This window comes from Pristiophorus japonicus, chromosome 20 (assembly GCF_044704955.1).
Source record: "Pristiophorus japonicus isolate sPriJap1 chromosome 20, sPriJap1.hap1, whole genome shotgun sequence".
NCBI lineage: Eukaryota > Metazoa > Chordata > Chondrichthyes > Pristiophoridae > Pristiophorus > Pristiophorus japonicus.
The window spans coordinates 7,818,352-7,834,271 of NC_091996.1; the positions used below are offsets into that span (position 1 = coordinate 7,818,352).

Consider the following 15,920-nt stretch of genomic DNA (forward strand, 5'->3'; position numbering starts at 1 on the left):
ATCACACAAATCCCTTTGTAACCAACCTTTTTAACCAGGGATCACTGTCTCAGAATAAGGGGTCAGCCATTTAGGACTGAGATGAGGAGAAACTTCTTCACTCAGAGGGTGGTGAATCTTTGGAATTCTCTACCCCAGAGAGCTGTGGCGGCTCAGTTGTTGAGTATATTCATGACAGATAGATAGACTTTTGAATATTAAGGGAATCAAGGGATATGGGGATAGTGCAGGAAAGTGGAGTTGAGGTAGAAGATCAGCCATGATATTGAATGGCGGAGCAGGCTCGAGGAGCCGAATGGCCAACTCCTGCTCCTAATTCTTATGTTTTTATTTAGTGTCAGAACGGGCTCTAAGTTGTACAGACCCTGATTCTCCCTTCAATATTGAACTGCCCACCCAAAGGACATAGGAATGTATTGGGTTATTCCACCATCACATTCTTTTATTGGTTGTAAAATAAAATGTTTCTTGTCTTTTTACAGAAAATTGTAAAAGCTGGTGACAAAGACCGCGATGGCCAACTGGATTTCGATGAATTTGTTCATTATTTAAAAGACCATGAGAAGAAACTCCGACTCGTTTTCAAAAGCCTGGATAAGAAAAATGATGGTAAGAATGAAATTGTTAGCCCTGCAACTGTGTGCAATTTAGCAATCTCTAAACGCACAGTTTAGTGAAGTAAACGTTCTAGCTTAAATCGTGAACAATGCAATGTATGTTGTCCAGTTGGGCTCTAGCATGGCGTAGATGTCTTTTAGTACTGCTCAGTAACAAATATAATTGCAGATTTCATAGTGTTAAGCAGATTGTGCATTAAGGATTTTTCTCAACAAATTTTCAGGTAAAATTGACGCGCAAGAAATCATGCAGTCACTGCGTGACCTTGGAGTGCACATTTCAGAGCAGCAGGCAGAGAAGATCCTGAAACGGTGAGTTATGTTACTTGGAAAAACATTCACTCTTTAGTCCTTCATTGTAAATAACCGGCACCATTATTACCAATTTGTGAAGTTTTCAGTTGAATTTTCCTGTCTCTTCTAGTCTTAAATTGCACAGAAATCCTATATATAGTGTTTATTTTCTCCTTTCCATGCTCTGGTTATACATCAGATCTTGCCATGGGGGGGGTACACGAGAGCAGTATGGAATGCTGCATTCTCTCCTTTTTCATCCTTTTGGCTCATGGCCTTCACTGAGTGCCTCCCCATGCAGTAAGACTAGACATAGAACTTTGAAAATTGGGATCAATCCCCTCCACTCATTAGCTGGTACCACACAGCCTCCACTTGATTCTATGTTCTGATTTCTCTCGTCTCTTGTTCTTTGAAATCTTTGGCCTTGCAATTGTGCATATAATTCCTAACGCATTTGTCTGAAACTCCTTTGCTGCATTTATTCTAAACTAATTAATATTCCTACGAAAGTAACAGTGGAGTTTCAAACAAACACATTTTCATATGCTCTTATCCCATGACAAAAGTCCATGACGGGGTTACAGTAGCATAGTGGTTATAAAGAACATAAGAAATAAGAGCAGGAGTAGGCCATTTGGACCTCGAGCCTGCTCTGCCGTTCAATAAGATTATGGCTGATCTGATCTTCGCCTCAACTCCACTTCCCTGCCCGCTCCCCATAACCCTCGACTCTCTTATTGTTCAAAAATCTGTCTATCTCCACCTTAATCCAGAGGTCTAGACTAATGATCCGGATAACACGGGTTCAGATCCCACTGTGGCAGCTGGGGAATTTAGATTCAGTTAATTAAGCTACTGGATTATCGGAAAAACCCATCGGATTCACTAATGTCCTTTTAGGGAAGGAAATCTGCCCCCCCACTACCTGGCCTGGCCTATATGCGACTCCAGACCCACAGCAATGTGGTTGACAATTAACTACCCTCTGAAATGGCAGCTCACCACCACTTTCTCGAGGGCAATGAGGGATGGGCAATAAATGCTGGTCTTGCTGGCGACGCCCCCATCCCATGAACAATTTTTTTTAATGTCTCTTTTTAAAAAATCTTTTGAAAGGATTGACCAACTCCTTTGAGTGAATATGCCGAGCTCCATTTGCTGCTCACTAATGTCACTTGGTGTAATGAAAATGTCTGATGTCACACTCATTTTTTCCCCCAAAGCAAATAAACCCTAGATTCATGTGTCAACTGCTCCTGAAACTGTATCCACTGCAGGGTACTTATGATCCTATAGTTGGTAGTTGGATGACATCCTCACAATGGCTTGAGAGAAAATAATCTAGTAATTCTGTAAAATACAAGTCGCCACCATCCAGGTGATGTTGGGAGAGCTGACAAAAGAATAGTTAAAATTGAATGTTTTTTTAAAATCAGGGTGGTAGTTTTACCCAGGGAAGTGTGTGTAATTTGCAGTGGTGGGGATGAGGAGGTGCAGCAAAGTGTGTTCTGTGCTCTCTGTTAACTGTATGAAATGCTTTATCTGTGCTGTTTTCTACATCCTTTGCTTTCTGTCTTCAGAATTTGGAGAGGGCACCTCTGGGGCCCTATTGCATAGTAAGTACCTGTGTATGCCTGCCTGCTTCCCTACCTGCACTCCTTCATAGAAACCGATAGACACACATTTTGTTTCCATTCTGTGCAGCTTCATCCTTCCCTCATTTATAAAATGGATTTGAATAAATGTCCCTGCACAAACTCATGAACCTATAATGCTAGTCAGTTACACACTGATAAACCTTCCTCTCCTATACCTTCAGCAATTATAGCTTATAGTATAAGACAATCTAGTGTTTAAAGCATTGGATTCAATCACATGTGCATAGCTCAAAACTGTTGCATTGAATGGTAGAGGTTGAACATGCAGCAACTGCAAATTAACTTCATGCTTTTCTTGTCTTGCTCTGCTTTTTTTTAACAGCATGGATAAAAATGGAACAATGACAATTGACTGGAATGAGTGGCGAGATTATCACCTTCTGCATCCAGCGGACAACATTCCTGAAATAATCCTGTACTGGAAGCACTCCACAGTAAGTTCAGCACGTAGTGTATTGAGAATGACTAAGAATAGCTAACTGGAGCTTAATTTTTTGTCAGCTGATCACATCCCTGATCCAGTGTCTTGTTTTTGATTTCTGCATGAGAAATGTCTATAGTAAAAAATCAGTGGGAAAATTACAGAAACATTTAATAAGAAATATGTCTATTAATGTTCAAGACTAACTAACTCATTCTAAGTTATCAGTTGTCCCCCTGTAGCTCATTATTATATTGCATTGAACAGAAAGTGGTCAGTCACTGGGCTGGTAATCCAGAGGCCTGGACTAATAATCCGAAGACATGACTTCAAATCCCACCACGGTAGCTGGGGAATTTAAATTCATTTAATTAAATAACTCTGGAATTTAACACAAAAAAATGCGAGTATCAGCAATGTTGACCGTGAAATTACCAGATTGTCGTAAAAACCCGTCTGGTTCACTAATGTCCTTTACATTGGCCTATATGTGACTCCAGACCCACAGCAATGTGATTGACTCTTAACTGCCCTCTGAAATGGCCCAGCAAGCCACTCGGGTATTCAAGGGCAATTAGGGAATTAATGATAGCTCTGTCATCGCTGCCCACATCCCGTGAATGAATTTTAAAAAAGCTGTATTTGAACTTTTGTGTAAGAACATTCTGGAAAGCAGGTGGAATAATGTTAAACCTATATAATTCATTAGTTAGGCTAAAGTCGGAATATTTCACCTTTTACTTTAGGAAAAATGTTGATGTGGAAAACATGCAGCAGAGAATTACTGAGGTGTTTCCGTGGTGAGGGGCTTTAGATGTGAAGAGGGACTAAAGAAACTAGGATTCTTTTCGTTGAAATAAAGAAGGTTAAGAGCAGATCTGATCGAGATGTTCAAAATTGAGTTTTTAGATTAGGTAAATTGGGGGGAAATTATTTCGAATGATCAGTAAGTTGGTAACTTGACGGTGATTTTTTTTTATACAGAGGATTGTTAGGATATGGAACCCCTTGCAAAATTGTTGGTGGAAGCAGAATCCCTAATAGCTTATAATAAAGAAGTGGATAAATATTTGGTTTCAGAGTATGGGGTAAACGGAAGGGAATGAGATGAAGGGAATGGCCCTTACGGAGAGCCAGCATAGGTGCAGTGGGCCAAATGGCGGCCTCCTGTGTTGTAAAATTCTCAGGTTCTATGCCAGATGGGTTCGGCTTGCTTTTCCCTCTCTAGTTTCATGCTCTTGCCTAATCTACACTAGCTGAGTTGCTTTTTTTCAGACCAGGTTACTTAAACAGCACAGGCAGGTTCTTCTGGTTTTCCAGTGGAATGAACTGGTGGACTCAGTGGAAGGTTTTGGCTTTGCATATTACACGGTTGCATGACTGAGTGTTGTAATCCTTGGGTCCATGAACTGATACTTGGTGCCATTATGTCAATGTCAGATGTCATAGTTTGACCTCTATATCTTCTAGCAATAGTTGTGCAAATACAGAAGATTTTGTTACTGCCAGATAGAAATCAGAAGGTAACTTGGCACACACAAATTGGCACTGTGCCTCAGCAATAATATAGCACATTTAAGGTAACATTGGAAAAAATCTGTTAATTGAAAGATTTTTTTTTAAGTGACTGGATCCTGGAACCCAATACATCATTAAAATTTCATCTCTGGTGATTTTCGCAAACTTGCTTGTGATTGAGTACACTATGCAGTCATTCTCTTGCGATAGACAGATTTAGTTAGTTCGGGTGAAGGGTGTAGCGTGAACATACTGACTCAGTAAGGGATGGGTTGTCTGAGTGGAGTAAAAGTTAAGTGATAAAAATAGGACTTTGAGCCATTATTTTTAATGAGTGAGTCACATCACAAATGTGCTACAAGGAAATGAGGTTACAAGAATTGTTCGACCAGTGCATAAGCACAAAATCACGTAGGCTGTAGGCTATTTTTGATTGGGGAGGCGGGGGGTGGGGGAGGGTTACCTGCCAAATCTGAACCATGCTTGCTGTTCATTGAATTTTCAATAACTAGCTTCATACAGCCAATCTATTCTCCAGATTGTTTTGGATATTAAAATTTTTATAACTGTTGTTTTGAAGCAGTAGATATTTGCGGGAAACCGCTGCAGTCTTGAGAGTTGCACCAGTCTGGAAATTTCAAATAGAAAGCATTTCACTAACCCACAGAGTAGTCATGTTAATTTGTGATGATAAGGAAATGCTTAAATTACATTCCAGCAGAGAGGGAAGTCTTTCATCCAGTGAGTTCAGACTTGTTGAGGTAGTGCTGGCTCTTAGAAATTTTTACTTCTCAAGATGGGACAAAGAATGAAATCTGGTCATTAAAAACCTTTAATTATAGTGCAGGGCGACTTGGGTTGTGTGGTAAATACTATCCAGAAAATCTGGTATTGTGAATTCTGGGTATCACTGCACCTCATTTCCTGATCTCATCCAATCTGACCCACTTGTAGAATAGATTCTGAAGCACCGCAACATCAGAACAATGCAGTTTTAAAGTCACAATTTGCAACTTCTGTTTGTGGGTGTCATTTCACCAGCAGCTGAGGGGAGGTATATACAGGTCAATAACTTTACTAGCATGAAATGGGCTAGTTTGAGTTGCTGAGCCCTCTGCGTTTTTTGCACAGAATTCAGGACATAAGTGGTCTTTCTCAGTCAATTCTAATAATGGAGATACTGGGAAAGTTGGTCTAATCTTTAACAGTGTATTGTGGCCTCAGTCATTGTTACTTCGTAAAATTGTCACGCCAGCTTTCAATCACTGCTAACCGCATAATAACGTGATTTGCATTGAACCATCACAAGTCGTTACTGGTTATGTTGCTTACATGTGATGTTGGTTCAAAAATAACAGCATAAATGTTGCTTCTAAATTATGTTTGAAATTGTTTCTAGATCAAAATGTTATTAATTATTAGTATTTTACAATTTGTGATCAGAATGGATGGTGGTCTTGCAGAAGGTGATCTATATATTATATGGGACTTAGCAACTCCAAATTGTTAGTTCCTGGTTTATAATCGAGGAGATTTTTGAAATGTAAAGTTCCATTGTACTTAAGTTTAAACATTAATTATTTTGAAGAAGTACTGATAAACTTGCCCTGAATCAGATTGGTTAGTTGTGCATCAACTGTTTCCATTGCTCAACAGTTGAATTGAACAAATCAGAGTTTAGATAACCTTTGGACATCTGCTGATGGATTCATAGTCTGTATCAGAAAATCTTTTGAGTTTTCAGCATCCATCCAATATAACCACCCCAAATCATGAAATTTTACAGTTTGGGTGCAGATATCCTCCATTACATTAACTGAAGAAGATTGTTGCATTGGTTGGAATTTTTTTATTAAATTGCCTAGCTGTAGGAAATAACAAAACATCTCAATTTGTGTTTCAGATCTTTGACGTAGGTGAGAGTTTAACAATTCCAGATGAGTTCACTGAGGAGGAGAAGCAGACGGGGATGTGGTGGCGACAGTTGGTAGCGGGAGGAGGTGCGGGTGCTGTGTCCAGGACATGCACTGCCCCACTTGACCGGCTCAAGGTGCTCATGCAGGTCAGTTTCTCCACTTTGTTCCTTTTTGTTTTAAATGACAGCTATTTAATTCAGCAACCCATGGCTTTGGGTCAGCACTTGGCCCACCGATACCTTGCCAGAGTGGCCATCCTTCATTTTTGAATTAGTCGGTGAGTGTGCGACATCGGTTGATGCATTTACCCACTGAGCAATCAGGACAGCCCAGGAACTAGATTTCCACAATGAGTTTCAGTCTCTCTCTGATTCTTCTCCTCCCCTCTTCTTCTGTATGCATTTGATCTTTTGGGGTACCCATCACCAGGTGGCCTATGAGCTTCAACAGGAAGTGGTGGCAGGCTGGTTTGATCACACGCTGCATCATAGCTCAGCCTTATCCTACCCATACACTTCCAACAAGGGTCCCTGGATAGTAATCCTGATAGCTTGAAAGGGTGGTAGAGGTAGAAACCCTCACATTTAACAAGTACTTGGATGTGAACTAGAAGTGCCGTAACCTACAGGGCTACGGACCTAGAGCTGGAAAGTGGGATTAGGCTGGGTAGCTCTTTGTCGGCCAGCGCGGACACGATGGGCCGAAATGGCTTCCCCTCCGTGCTGTAAATTTCGATGATTTTAATCAGGACCAGGAACCGGTGCTAATTTCATCTCTTCCCTCTTCCCTAATGCAGAGCCACTAAAGCCAGGTCAGTCCGGTATAAATCAGTGGGTGGAACTGCGTTGGTTTTGGCTCAATAACTTTCCTACTTTGCTCGATGTAAAGCCTTAAGATAGTGCAGGAATCTGTAAAATAGGCCAATGGTTTTGTTTTTAAATGTTACTATGGAATGAAGACAGGAGCAACATTGTTTTACTTTTAAAGTTCAGTGATGGACTTGGCATTTCTTCCACCAATGTTAAAATAGATTGACTTGCTTGCCTCCATCTGAAGAGGGTTGTTGGAAGAAATAATTGCTCAACTGATATGTTAATTGGTAGCCAGTTCTTTGGAAAACTACAGCTTAATCAGTAATGTGGTTTTGCTCATAGAATTTGATTGCTGGCATATAAAATGAACTCTGCCCTTTACTTGCATGCTCCTGAGGACAGGAGCTCATCAGGCGTGTCTTTGTGCTCTGTATACTTTTTACTTTGGCATAAAGTGTCACAAGCATATTTATACTTTTTTTTTGTTGGATGTTAAAAGCCCTGATTTCTCCTGTCAGGTAAAAAATAACCAAGTGCAAAATGCTCTTCCATTTTCACAAATGCTTTAATTGTATGAAGTGATACAGTAAAATAAAACTGGAGCTACATACACGTGCGGTGGAGATAGCTGATATTTTATACATCAATTTTCATCATACATCCGTGAATCTTTGGGCTACATTTCTGGGGGACTGATCATGCTCCGCGACATTGCTCAATTGTCCATTCTCCATTTATCATCCTTGACGGTTAGCGCCAGCGGGCCATTTGATTACAGGCGGCCCTATCTTGGTCATTACATACACTTCCAACTGGGCACATGCTGGCTACCAATCTCTTTGTTTCCCTACCTCCCCCAACCTGGGTGTCGAAGCTGATTCTCGTACCTTCACTACAGCCCCATGTGAAAAACACTGGGGATCAGCTTTGAGCTTCCTGGTTTCTGTGGCTCAGGTGACCACCAGATAAACTCGCTGAGTGGAGGAACAGTGCTGAATTAGGATGTTTACAATTATGAAGAAATTTAGATGCTAAAAGATTAACCATGCTAATGTTACTTTTTCTATGGCGGTGGGTGGGAGAGAAAGAGAGAGATGGAAAATGTTTTGGGAAACTACTACTGTTCATTTATCTCATGGCACCTGAATATTAAAACATGGGGTAAGGACATCTTGTACATGTTTCCAGCAGCCAAGGTGCCTACACTGCGTGCGCACACAGGGCATGCTAACTGATAGAGAAATACAATGCTCATGTGTCTCTTACTTCACAGGTTCATGCTTCCAAATCTAACAACATGTGCATTGCGGGAGGGTTCAGCCACATGATTAAGGAGGGAGGAATTCGGTCTCTGTGGAGAGGAAATGGAATCAATGCAATCAAAATCGCACCCGAGTCAGCGCTCAAGTTCATGGCATACGAACAGGTGAGGACGCCGGAATCGGTGGGAGTGCTCGTAATCATCATCTAGACTTGATCACAAGTGATGTTAGCAATAGTTTCACTGACTCCATCATTTGACTTAATTCTGATGTATTATTAAATGTAATCATGCTAAAAGTACGGCGATTAATCCCATCAGACCCATAATGGAATTTTTTTTTAAGTTGAGGAGGGTGAGGAAAGTTGGGTGTAAAGCATTATTTGTCTGATGATCATACTGTTCAGTGCTCTTAATTGCAAATGTCCTCTTGCAGATAAAGAGATTAATTGGAAGTAACCAGCAGACTTTGGGAATTCAGGAGAGATTGATTGCTGGATCGCTAGCTGGAGTCATTGCACAGAGCACAATCTACCCAATGGAGGTAAAAGGCCTTAATTTGGAGTTATAATCTTCCATATTAAAACAAACCCATACATTTCTTATTGCTTCTGGTTATAATTCTGGGCTATTGTTCACTTCAGGTGTTAAAGACAAGATTGGCACTGCGGAAAACTGGACAGTATTCAGGAATGCTCGACTGTGCGAAGCACATATTTAAGAAGGAGGGAATGACTGCATTCTACAAGGGCTACGTTCCCAATATGCTGGGCATCATCCCTTATGCTGGAATAGACTTGGCTATTTACGAGGTGAGTTTTCCAACTGGTAGGATTTTTTTTTAATATAGGAAAAACAGCTGATTGCAGAACCTAGTCTCGTCACTGCATTTCTATTTTGTTAGTTACAAGGAAGCTCTTGCCTTACTCTGTAGGCAAGGCTCATTTTACTAATTGTATGTACGTTAAGTTGATCAGAAACTTTTTTGTTTTTCTTTTAGACTTTGAAGAATTCATGGTTGCAGCGCTATGCCACTGACAGTGTGGATCCTGGGGTCTTTGTTCTCTTGGCCTGTGGCACCGTTTCGAGCACCTGTGGACAGTTAGCTAGTTACCCCTTGGCACTTGTCAGGACACGAATGCAGGCACAAGGTAACTGCCTCTCCGGGAAGGAAGGGGATATATTTAGTTTTCAGTTAATAAGATAGTTGCTTTTTATACCAGTCAATTAATGGATACCCTGTTGGTGAGAGAGCCTTGTGTATCCACATGCATTGAATGGAGTTCCATCCATAGTGTCCTGTATCTGGTTTACTGTGTACAGCAAGGATCGGGAGAGCATTTGTACGATCTGTTCTCAAAGAGTCTTTTACTGTGTATTGCATCAGAAATGTAGATTTGCTGAACCTAACCAGAATTAGGAGCAGGAGTAGGTCAGATGGCCCCTCGAGCCTGCTCCGCCATTCAATAAGATCATGGCTGATCTTCGATCTCACCTACAATTTTCCACCCGATCCCCACATCTCTTGATTCCCCTAGAGTCCAAAAATCTATCTAGCTCAGCCTTAAATATACTCAATGATTCAGCATCCACAGCCCTTTAGATGGCGAATTCCAAATATTCACAACCCTTTGAGTGAAGAAATGTCTCCTCATTTCAGTCCTAAATGGCCAACCCCTTATCCGGAGACTATGCCCCCTAGCTCTGTACTCTCCAGCCAGGGAAAACAGCCTCTCAGCATCTACCCTGAATGGCATTATAAGTCACTATAAACTTAACCAAACTCAACACTTGAATGAAACAATTTCACCAAACTTTTTTTTCTCTTCTCTCTCCTATTCTGCAGACAACGACTCGTGATGTAGTATATTTTTGAAGATTATAGTAAGCCTGTTGTACTCATACAAGCGGCTGTTCATGTGAGAGCCTACAGAACGAGTGTTAAGGTTTTAAAAATTAACCACAGGGAGGTTCGTGGCCGAGCCTGATCCTGCCCTTGTGCACAGAGGTGCAGAGAATCAGCCAGCGTCACAGCTCTGATTGTTAGTGCCGTGATCCCCGAAGCTGATTGGAACACCCTAAACTATTGTCTCGGCTGGCATCAGCCAGTGCAGTTCCGCTCAGATCACGGTTTGCACCTGGGACCAATGTTGCCTTTCATTTTGGGGGGAGCGCGGCACTTTTAAGGGGCTGCACGGGTCACTCAAAACACCGCACATGCACAGTTTTTCCTATTTAAAACGTAATAACAAGAAATAGGAGCAGGAGGCGCCCATCGAGCCTGCTCCGCCATTCAATAAGATCATGGCTGATCTGATTTTGGCCTCAACTCCACTTCCCTGCCTGTTCCCCATAACCCTAGACTCTCATCATTCAAAAATCTCTCTCTCTCCCCACCTTAAATATATTCAATGACCCAGCCTCCACAGCTCTCTGGAGTAGAGAATTGCACAGGTTCACCACCCTCAGAGAAGAAATTCCTCCTCATTTCCGTTTAAAATGGGCAACCCCTTATTCTGAAACTGCCCCACGTTCTAGCTTGCCCCACGAGGAGAAACATCCTCCCTGCGTCTACCCTGTCAAGCCCCCTCAGAATCTTGTACATGAGCCGGCAGCTCGGGAGCTGAAAAATGCTGCCCGGCCCTGCAGCTTACAGGGAATGTTGCCTGGGACCCACCTGCTCTGTTGTTTAGTAGCTCACAATGCAGTGTGTTTATCTAATGAGCAATCGGGTGAGATCCTAGACAAAGCTTTAACCAGAGCTGTACTTCCAGTAACGTTGCATTAATTCAAATGGGAGGATGCATTTTATGGTAGTGTTTTGAAATCCATCTTTGATCTTTTGGTCTGTAGTTGCATTCTGATATCTTGGCTTTATGTTTCTTGAATGAATCTATAATGCAAATAGATATTTGTCTCAAATGTATAAATATTTATTTATTTCCCCCCTCTCTTAGCTACCACTGAAGGAGCGACTCAGCACACAATGGTTGGACTATTCAGGCACATTCTGAGGACAGAAGGAGCGATTGGACTGTACAGGGGTTTAGCACCAAATTTCATGAAGGTTATCCCCGCCGTGAGCATTAGCTATGTGGTGTACGAAAACCTGAAAATGACACTTGGAGTCACATCGCGATGATGGGACTTGGGGAAACTGACTTGAAGCTGTTTTAATCTTGGGCGATCATCCTGGGGTTTAACCATCTCATTCTGTGAATGTCATAAAACACTAGTTTAAATAAGGACACATTGGGGAAGAGGGTTAAAGGGACCATTCCCCAACACACGTCAGCAGATTTATTTTATGATTAGCATTTCATTTTTTTTTTTGTCAGTGGCTCTAAGATGCTGCCAGAGTCCTCGAAGGAGCCATTTTGTGCAGTGTCGCCACCACTTTAGCTCATCAGCCGCACCACCAATAGATCAAAGGCCGCTTGGAGCTTCTTAACTGTTGCATTGCATGGTTGCAGATATCCACCTGGTTGGCGATAATAGAGGATGAATGCTCACACACCTGTACAATATTCTATGTGCTGCTTTAGTAGCAGCTCCGTCCGATTTAAAATAAGCGGCTTAATGCCAGTGTTAAAATGGCAGATGGAGGAATATTGTAGGAATGCTTTTTAAGTATTCATCCGCTAATATCGGCAACCATCATTGATAAGCTCGGCGGAAGGGAAAAGTTAAGAAACCAAAATCAATTTTTTTTTTTTAAACGGATGAGTTTGGGTCGGTGGAGAATAGGGATCCCCAAATAATCAAGTGTACTGCGGCCTTGGGTCACCTTCTGATCTGAAGCCCGAAGTGCACACCTGGAAAAGCTCCGGACAGGATTCCGGCTTGCTTGTGAATTCTGGAGACAAAAGCAAACACGTTACTTTGTCACACTTGCACATTTCCTGAGTTTCATTACCAGTTTGGTTAATTTTATGACGGTGTCTGATTTTATCATGTAGTTCCTGTGTAAACTGGATATTTATGTTATTTATTGTTTACAAGTTTTTAAAAGGCTTATAATCTGTGACAGCGGAGGCTTAATCTTCTGGTGAAGGAACCAAATATTAGGTCCATATAAGATTCTGTTCGACCACCGTGAGTGAAGGTTAAACCCAGTGATGGTCCTCGAAGCTTGTTTGAAATCTCCTTCACGTTTTGCTGTGCAGGTGGTCAACAATGTCTTATAGAAACCTGAAATGACTGGCTGTCTTGCGTTTAGAAAGGGGTTAAATTATTTATTTTTATACACCTTGCGATGCTAACCAGATATTTATTAATAAATGTGACCTAAATGAGGATAGATTGTATGTTGCTGTCATTTGCACGTCCTGTAAATTAGTTATTTTGTATGGCTTTTAAGCTTCTTCAAAAGCCCCTTTTAATGTGCGCAGACACTGCTTAACTTTAGTTTCAGTCTTTTGTTAATTCCAGACACTTTTTTTTCTCTTTTGGATGGTTAGTGCGGGGAATGGAAAGGATAAAACCACACGTATTGCATAATCCAGCATTCTCCTGCGGGGTAAAACACTGAGCAAGGTAGCAAATTTCTGCAGGAGACTTTTGGGGGTAGATAAAGGGTGTGTATCACAAAGCACTAACTTCAGTCCAAAAGATATTTCACAAAGATGAGCCATTTTATTAGAATCGTTGCAATGTTTTGAAGTGAAGGCATTTGATATTCTGAGCATTTAGAAAAAAAGTAGCAGCTCTGAGCCAACAAACCTCACCACTTTACGACAGTTACCTTGTTTTTTTGTGCAAGCGACAGAAAGCGATTGTCTCTCACTGTTGGTGTGTGGCAGAAAGGCCCGAGAGATCGAGTGGACTGGGGATGCAAACGTACTCTTGCACGGCTTGTAAGATCTTCAGATTTTTGAATCTTTAAAAGAAAGCATGAGAAATCTCGTACTGTATGTGTATAGGCCTAGTCAGCTTCAGTCTGCTTTGATTAGAAGAGCTTTTTGTGCGGGGTGGGAAGGGGTTGCTTGGGGTGGGGGGCGGTGGGGGGTTGGTGTGGAGTGATGGAAGAAGGCAAGATGATTTGAAGGATGTTGCGAAGCTCTGGAGTGTAGGCACAGAGCCTGTGGCTGCTGGTGTACGGAGAGGTTTGTGAAGTATCGTGGTGATGTGGGACCTGCAGGGTTTTGGGACCAGATACCACACCCACCTGGTGAAACACAGATTTCAGCAGTTGTCTCGGGCTTCTTTGGAGAGACTGGTCCTTCTGCATTTGTGCATGTTCGAACTGTAGGGCGTGGGATTTGTGCTACAGCTGAGCAAACGTTCCGTATCGCTCAAGACTGGTTGAGCAGCAACATGTTGTATATTGCAGCAAATTGAAAGCCTTGCGCTGGTTCTGTTTTTAAAAAGGGACAGCTATCTTTCCCGAACGAAGAACTGTAACTTGCTCTTTGCTAACTGAGCAGCCTTACAGGTTATCATTTTATAAACTCATATTGGCTATTGTGTTGCAAGCTGAATTTTGAGGTGTTTATACCCCCTCTCTAATTTATGTATTTATTTTGCGGATTTGTGAAAAGTAAATTATGCCGTAACTTTAGTTGTAACTGTTGTGCGATCACTAAACTTAAAGTCGAACCGAGAGCATGGCTTGGTCTCTGCCTTGTCCAGATTGTTTCTGTTCTAGCTGTTTACGCTCAGAAGTTTACAGGGGCGTGAAACTGCTGCTCTGCATTGTACTGTGGGGTGAGAAGGATGTTCGTTAGTGTTCCTCCCCCCTGGAAGGGGCCGCGGGCCGATGATGAAGCCCCGCGCAGGCCGCTCACCGGCTCTTCCGTTTGAAGAGATAAGGCGCAGCAAAATTAAAGAGCCCGTGCAGGGGGGAGAAAATCTGAGGGAGCACTGACGTTTGTCCCATTTATTTTTGTGAAAATCTCTTAATTGCCAGTGTAGTCCTGCACTCAGGAGGCGGGCTGTGGATTGTACGCAGGATCCTGCGGGCTGTGGATTGTACGCAGGAGCCTGCGGGCTGTGGATTGTACGCAGGAGCCTGCGGGCTGTGGATTGTACGCAGGAGCCTGCGGGCTGTGAATTGTACGCAGGAGCCTGCGGGCTGTGGATTGTACGCAGGAGCCTGCGGGCTGTGGATTGTACGCAGGAGCCTGCGGGCTGTGGATTGTGCGCAGGAGCCTGCAGGCTGTGGATTGTACGCAGGAACCTGCGGGCTGTGGATTGTACACAGGAGCCTGCGGCCAATCTTCCCGATCTGACACAAACCTGGAATCTGCACTGTTTTCACTTTTTTGTGGGGAGGGTGGGTGGGGGAGTGAAGGTATGACGTGGCTTTCTGTTTTACATGGGGTGATTCCCTTCACAAACATGTAGTCAGAATTAATAGTTATTTTGTTGGGACCAGAAGGTGATTTATGCTGGAAGATTTATTTTCATGTTGCAAATCAGTTGATCATGTGAATGCAGTTGTTTTTTTGTATTAAATAAAAAAATACTGGTTTAATAAAAGCGAGATGTATTGATCAATGGATGTGGATTGAGAATACTAGACCTGTGCCCCCAGGGCCTGTAAACTGTGACTCTTAGTATGTTTTCAAAGCCTTAAAGTGCCTCTGCAGATCCTGATGTGTGTGTGTGTTTTCCCTGTTTGGGTCCCCTTCTGTTGGTGCAGCATCTCCAGCGAACAGATCCAAATGTCCTGCGATGCTGCAGATCAGCTTGACCCTTCACTTCATCACTGAATTAAGGTCACTGTTTGCTCTGGGACTTCACAGCAGAGCCTGAGTTGCTGATTTGCCAAAGGCGGCCCGTTGGTTTCTTAAATTATGAATGCAAGTTGTGCAGAATCAATGCAAGCAATGTTCTGTGTTTAGTGTTCCTGTACCTGTTGTCGAGCAAGACTGAGCATTGGCCCTTCATGTATTTATGTTCAAAATAGGGAGCAGTCTTCTAATAAAGTTCTTTCTATTGTGAATGAACCTTGTTGGTGTCCTTGTTTGTACTGTGTTTTTGTCTAATGAAGTGTGCTGCAATATGTAAAATGCACTGTCACATAGACCAGAATGTCCCAGATTTGATCCTCGATCTCTTGACGAGTTCGCTAAAAATTGCCCTCGGCCCCTACTGCACGACGATAAGAATAAATCAGCCAGGCTTTCTGCTTCCGATCGCCACCGTTAAGTGCAAGTGGGTGGTCGGATGAGGATGAGCAGGCTCCGCTGTAATACCTCCTCCGTTGAGTAGCTTGTAGAAACTCACGCCGGGCTCGGACGTGAAGAATGACTGTTGGGATGAGTTACTGGAGGGTGGCCAGCACCTGACCAACTATAACAGTCTCAGCTGTGGTTCTTTGGGCAGCACTCTTACCTCTGAGTCAGCCAGCTTGTGGGTTCGAGTCTCCTATTCCAAATCTAGGCTGACGCACTAGCGCAGTGCCGAGGGAGATGAG

The 15,920-nt window shown here is 42.5% G+C and overlaps 1 protein-coding gene across 4 annotated transcripts in view; it reads left to right on the top strand.

Moving 5' to 3' along the window:
- slc25a25b (solute carrier family 25 member 25b) overlaps positions 1–13,470 on the top strand; it is a 49,041-nt gene extending 35,571 nt beyond the window's left edge. For 2 of the 4 annotated variants that reach the window (XM_070863725.1, XM_070863727.1), the window contains exons 2-11: positions 483–609; positions 842–929; positions 2,495–2,530; positions 2,895–3,006; positions 6,415–6,573; positions 8,513–8,665; positions 8,937–9,044; positions 9,145–9,312; positions 9,501–9,651; positions 11,458–13,470. In XM_070863725.1, the coding sequence (XP_070719826.1) occupies positions 483–609; positions 842–929; positions 2,495–2,530; positions 2,895–3,006; positions 6,415–6,573; positions 8,513–8,665; positions 8,937–9,044; positions 9,145–9,312; positions 9,501–9,651; positions 11,458–11,642 (1,287 nt within the window). In that variant the 3' untranslated portion in view covers positions 11,643–13,470. The remainder of the gene's footprint in view (positions 1–482; positions 610–841; positions 930–2,494; positions 2,531–2,894; positions 3,007–6,414; positions 6,574–8,512; positions 8,666–8,936; positions 9,045–9,144; positions 9,313–9,500; positions 9,652–11,457) is intronic. The other 2 variants (XM_070863726.1, XM_070863728.1) reach the window with 1 other exon arrangement.
- Positions 13,471–15,920: the final 2,450 nt, after the last annotated feature.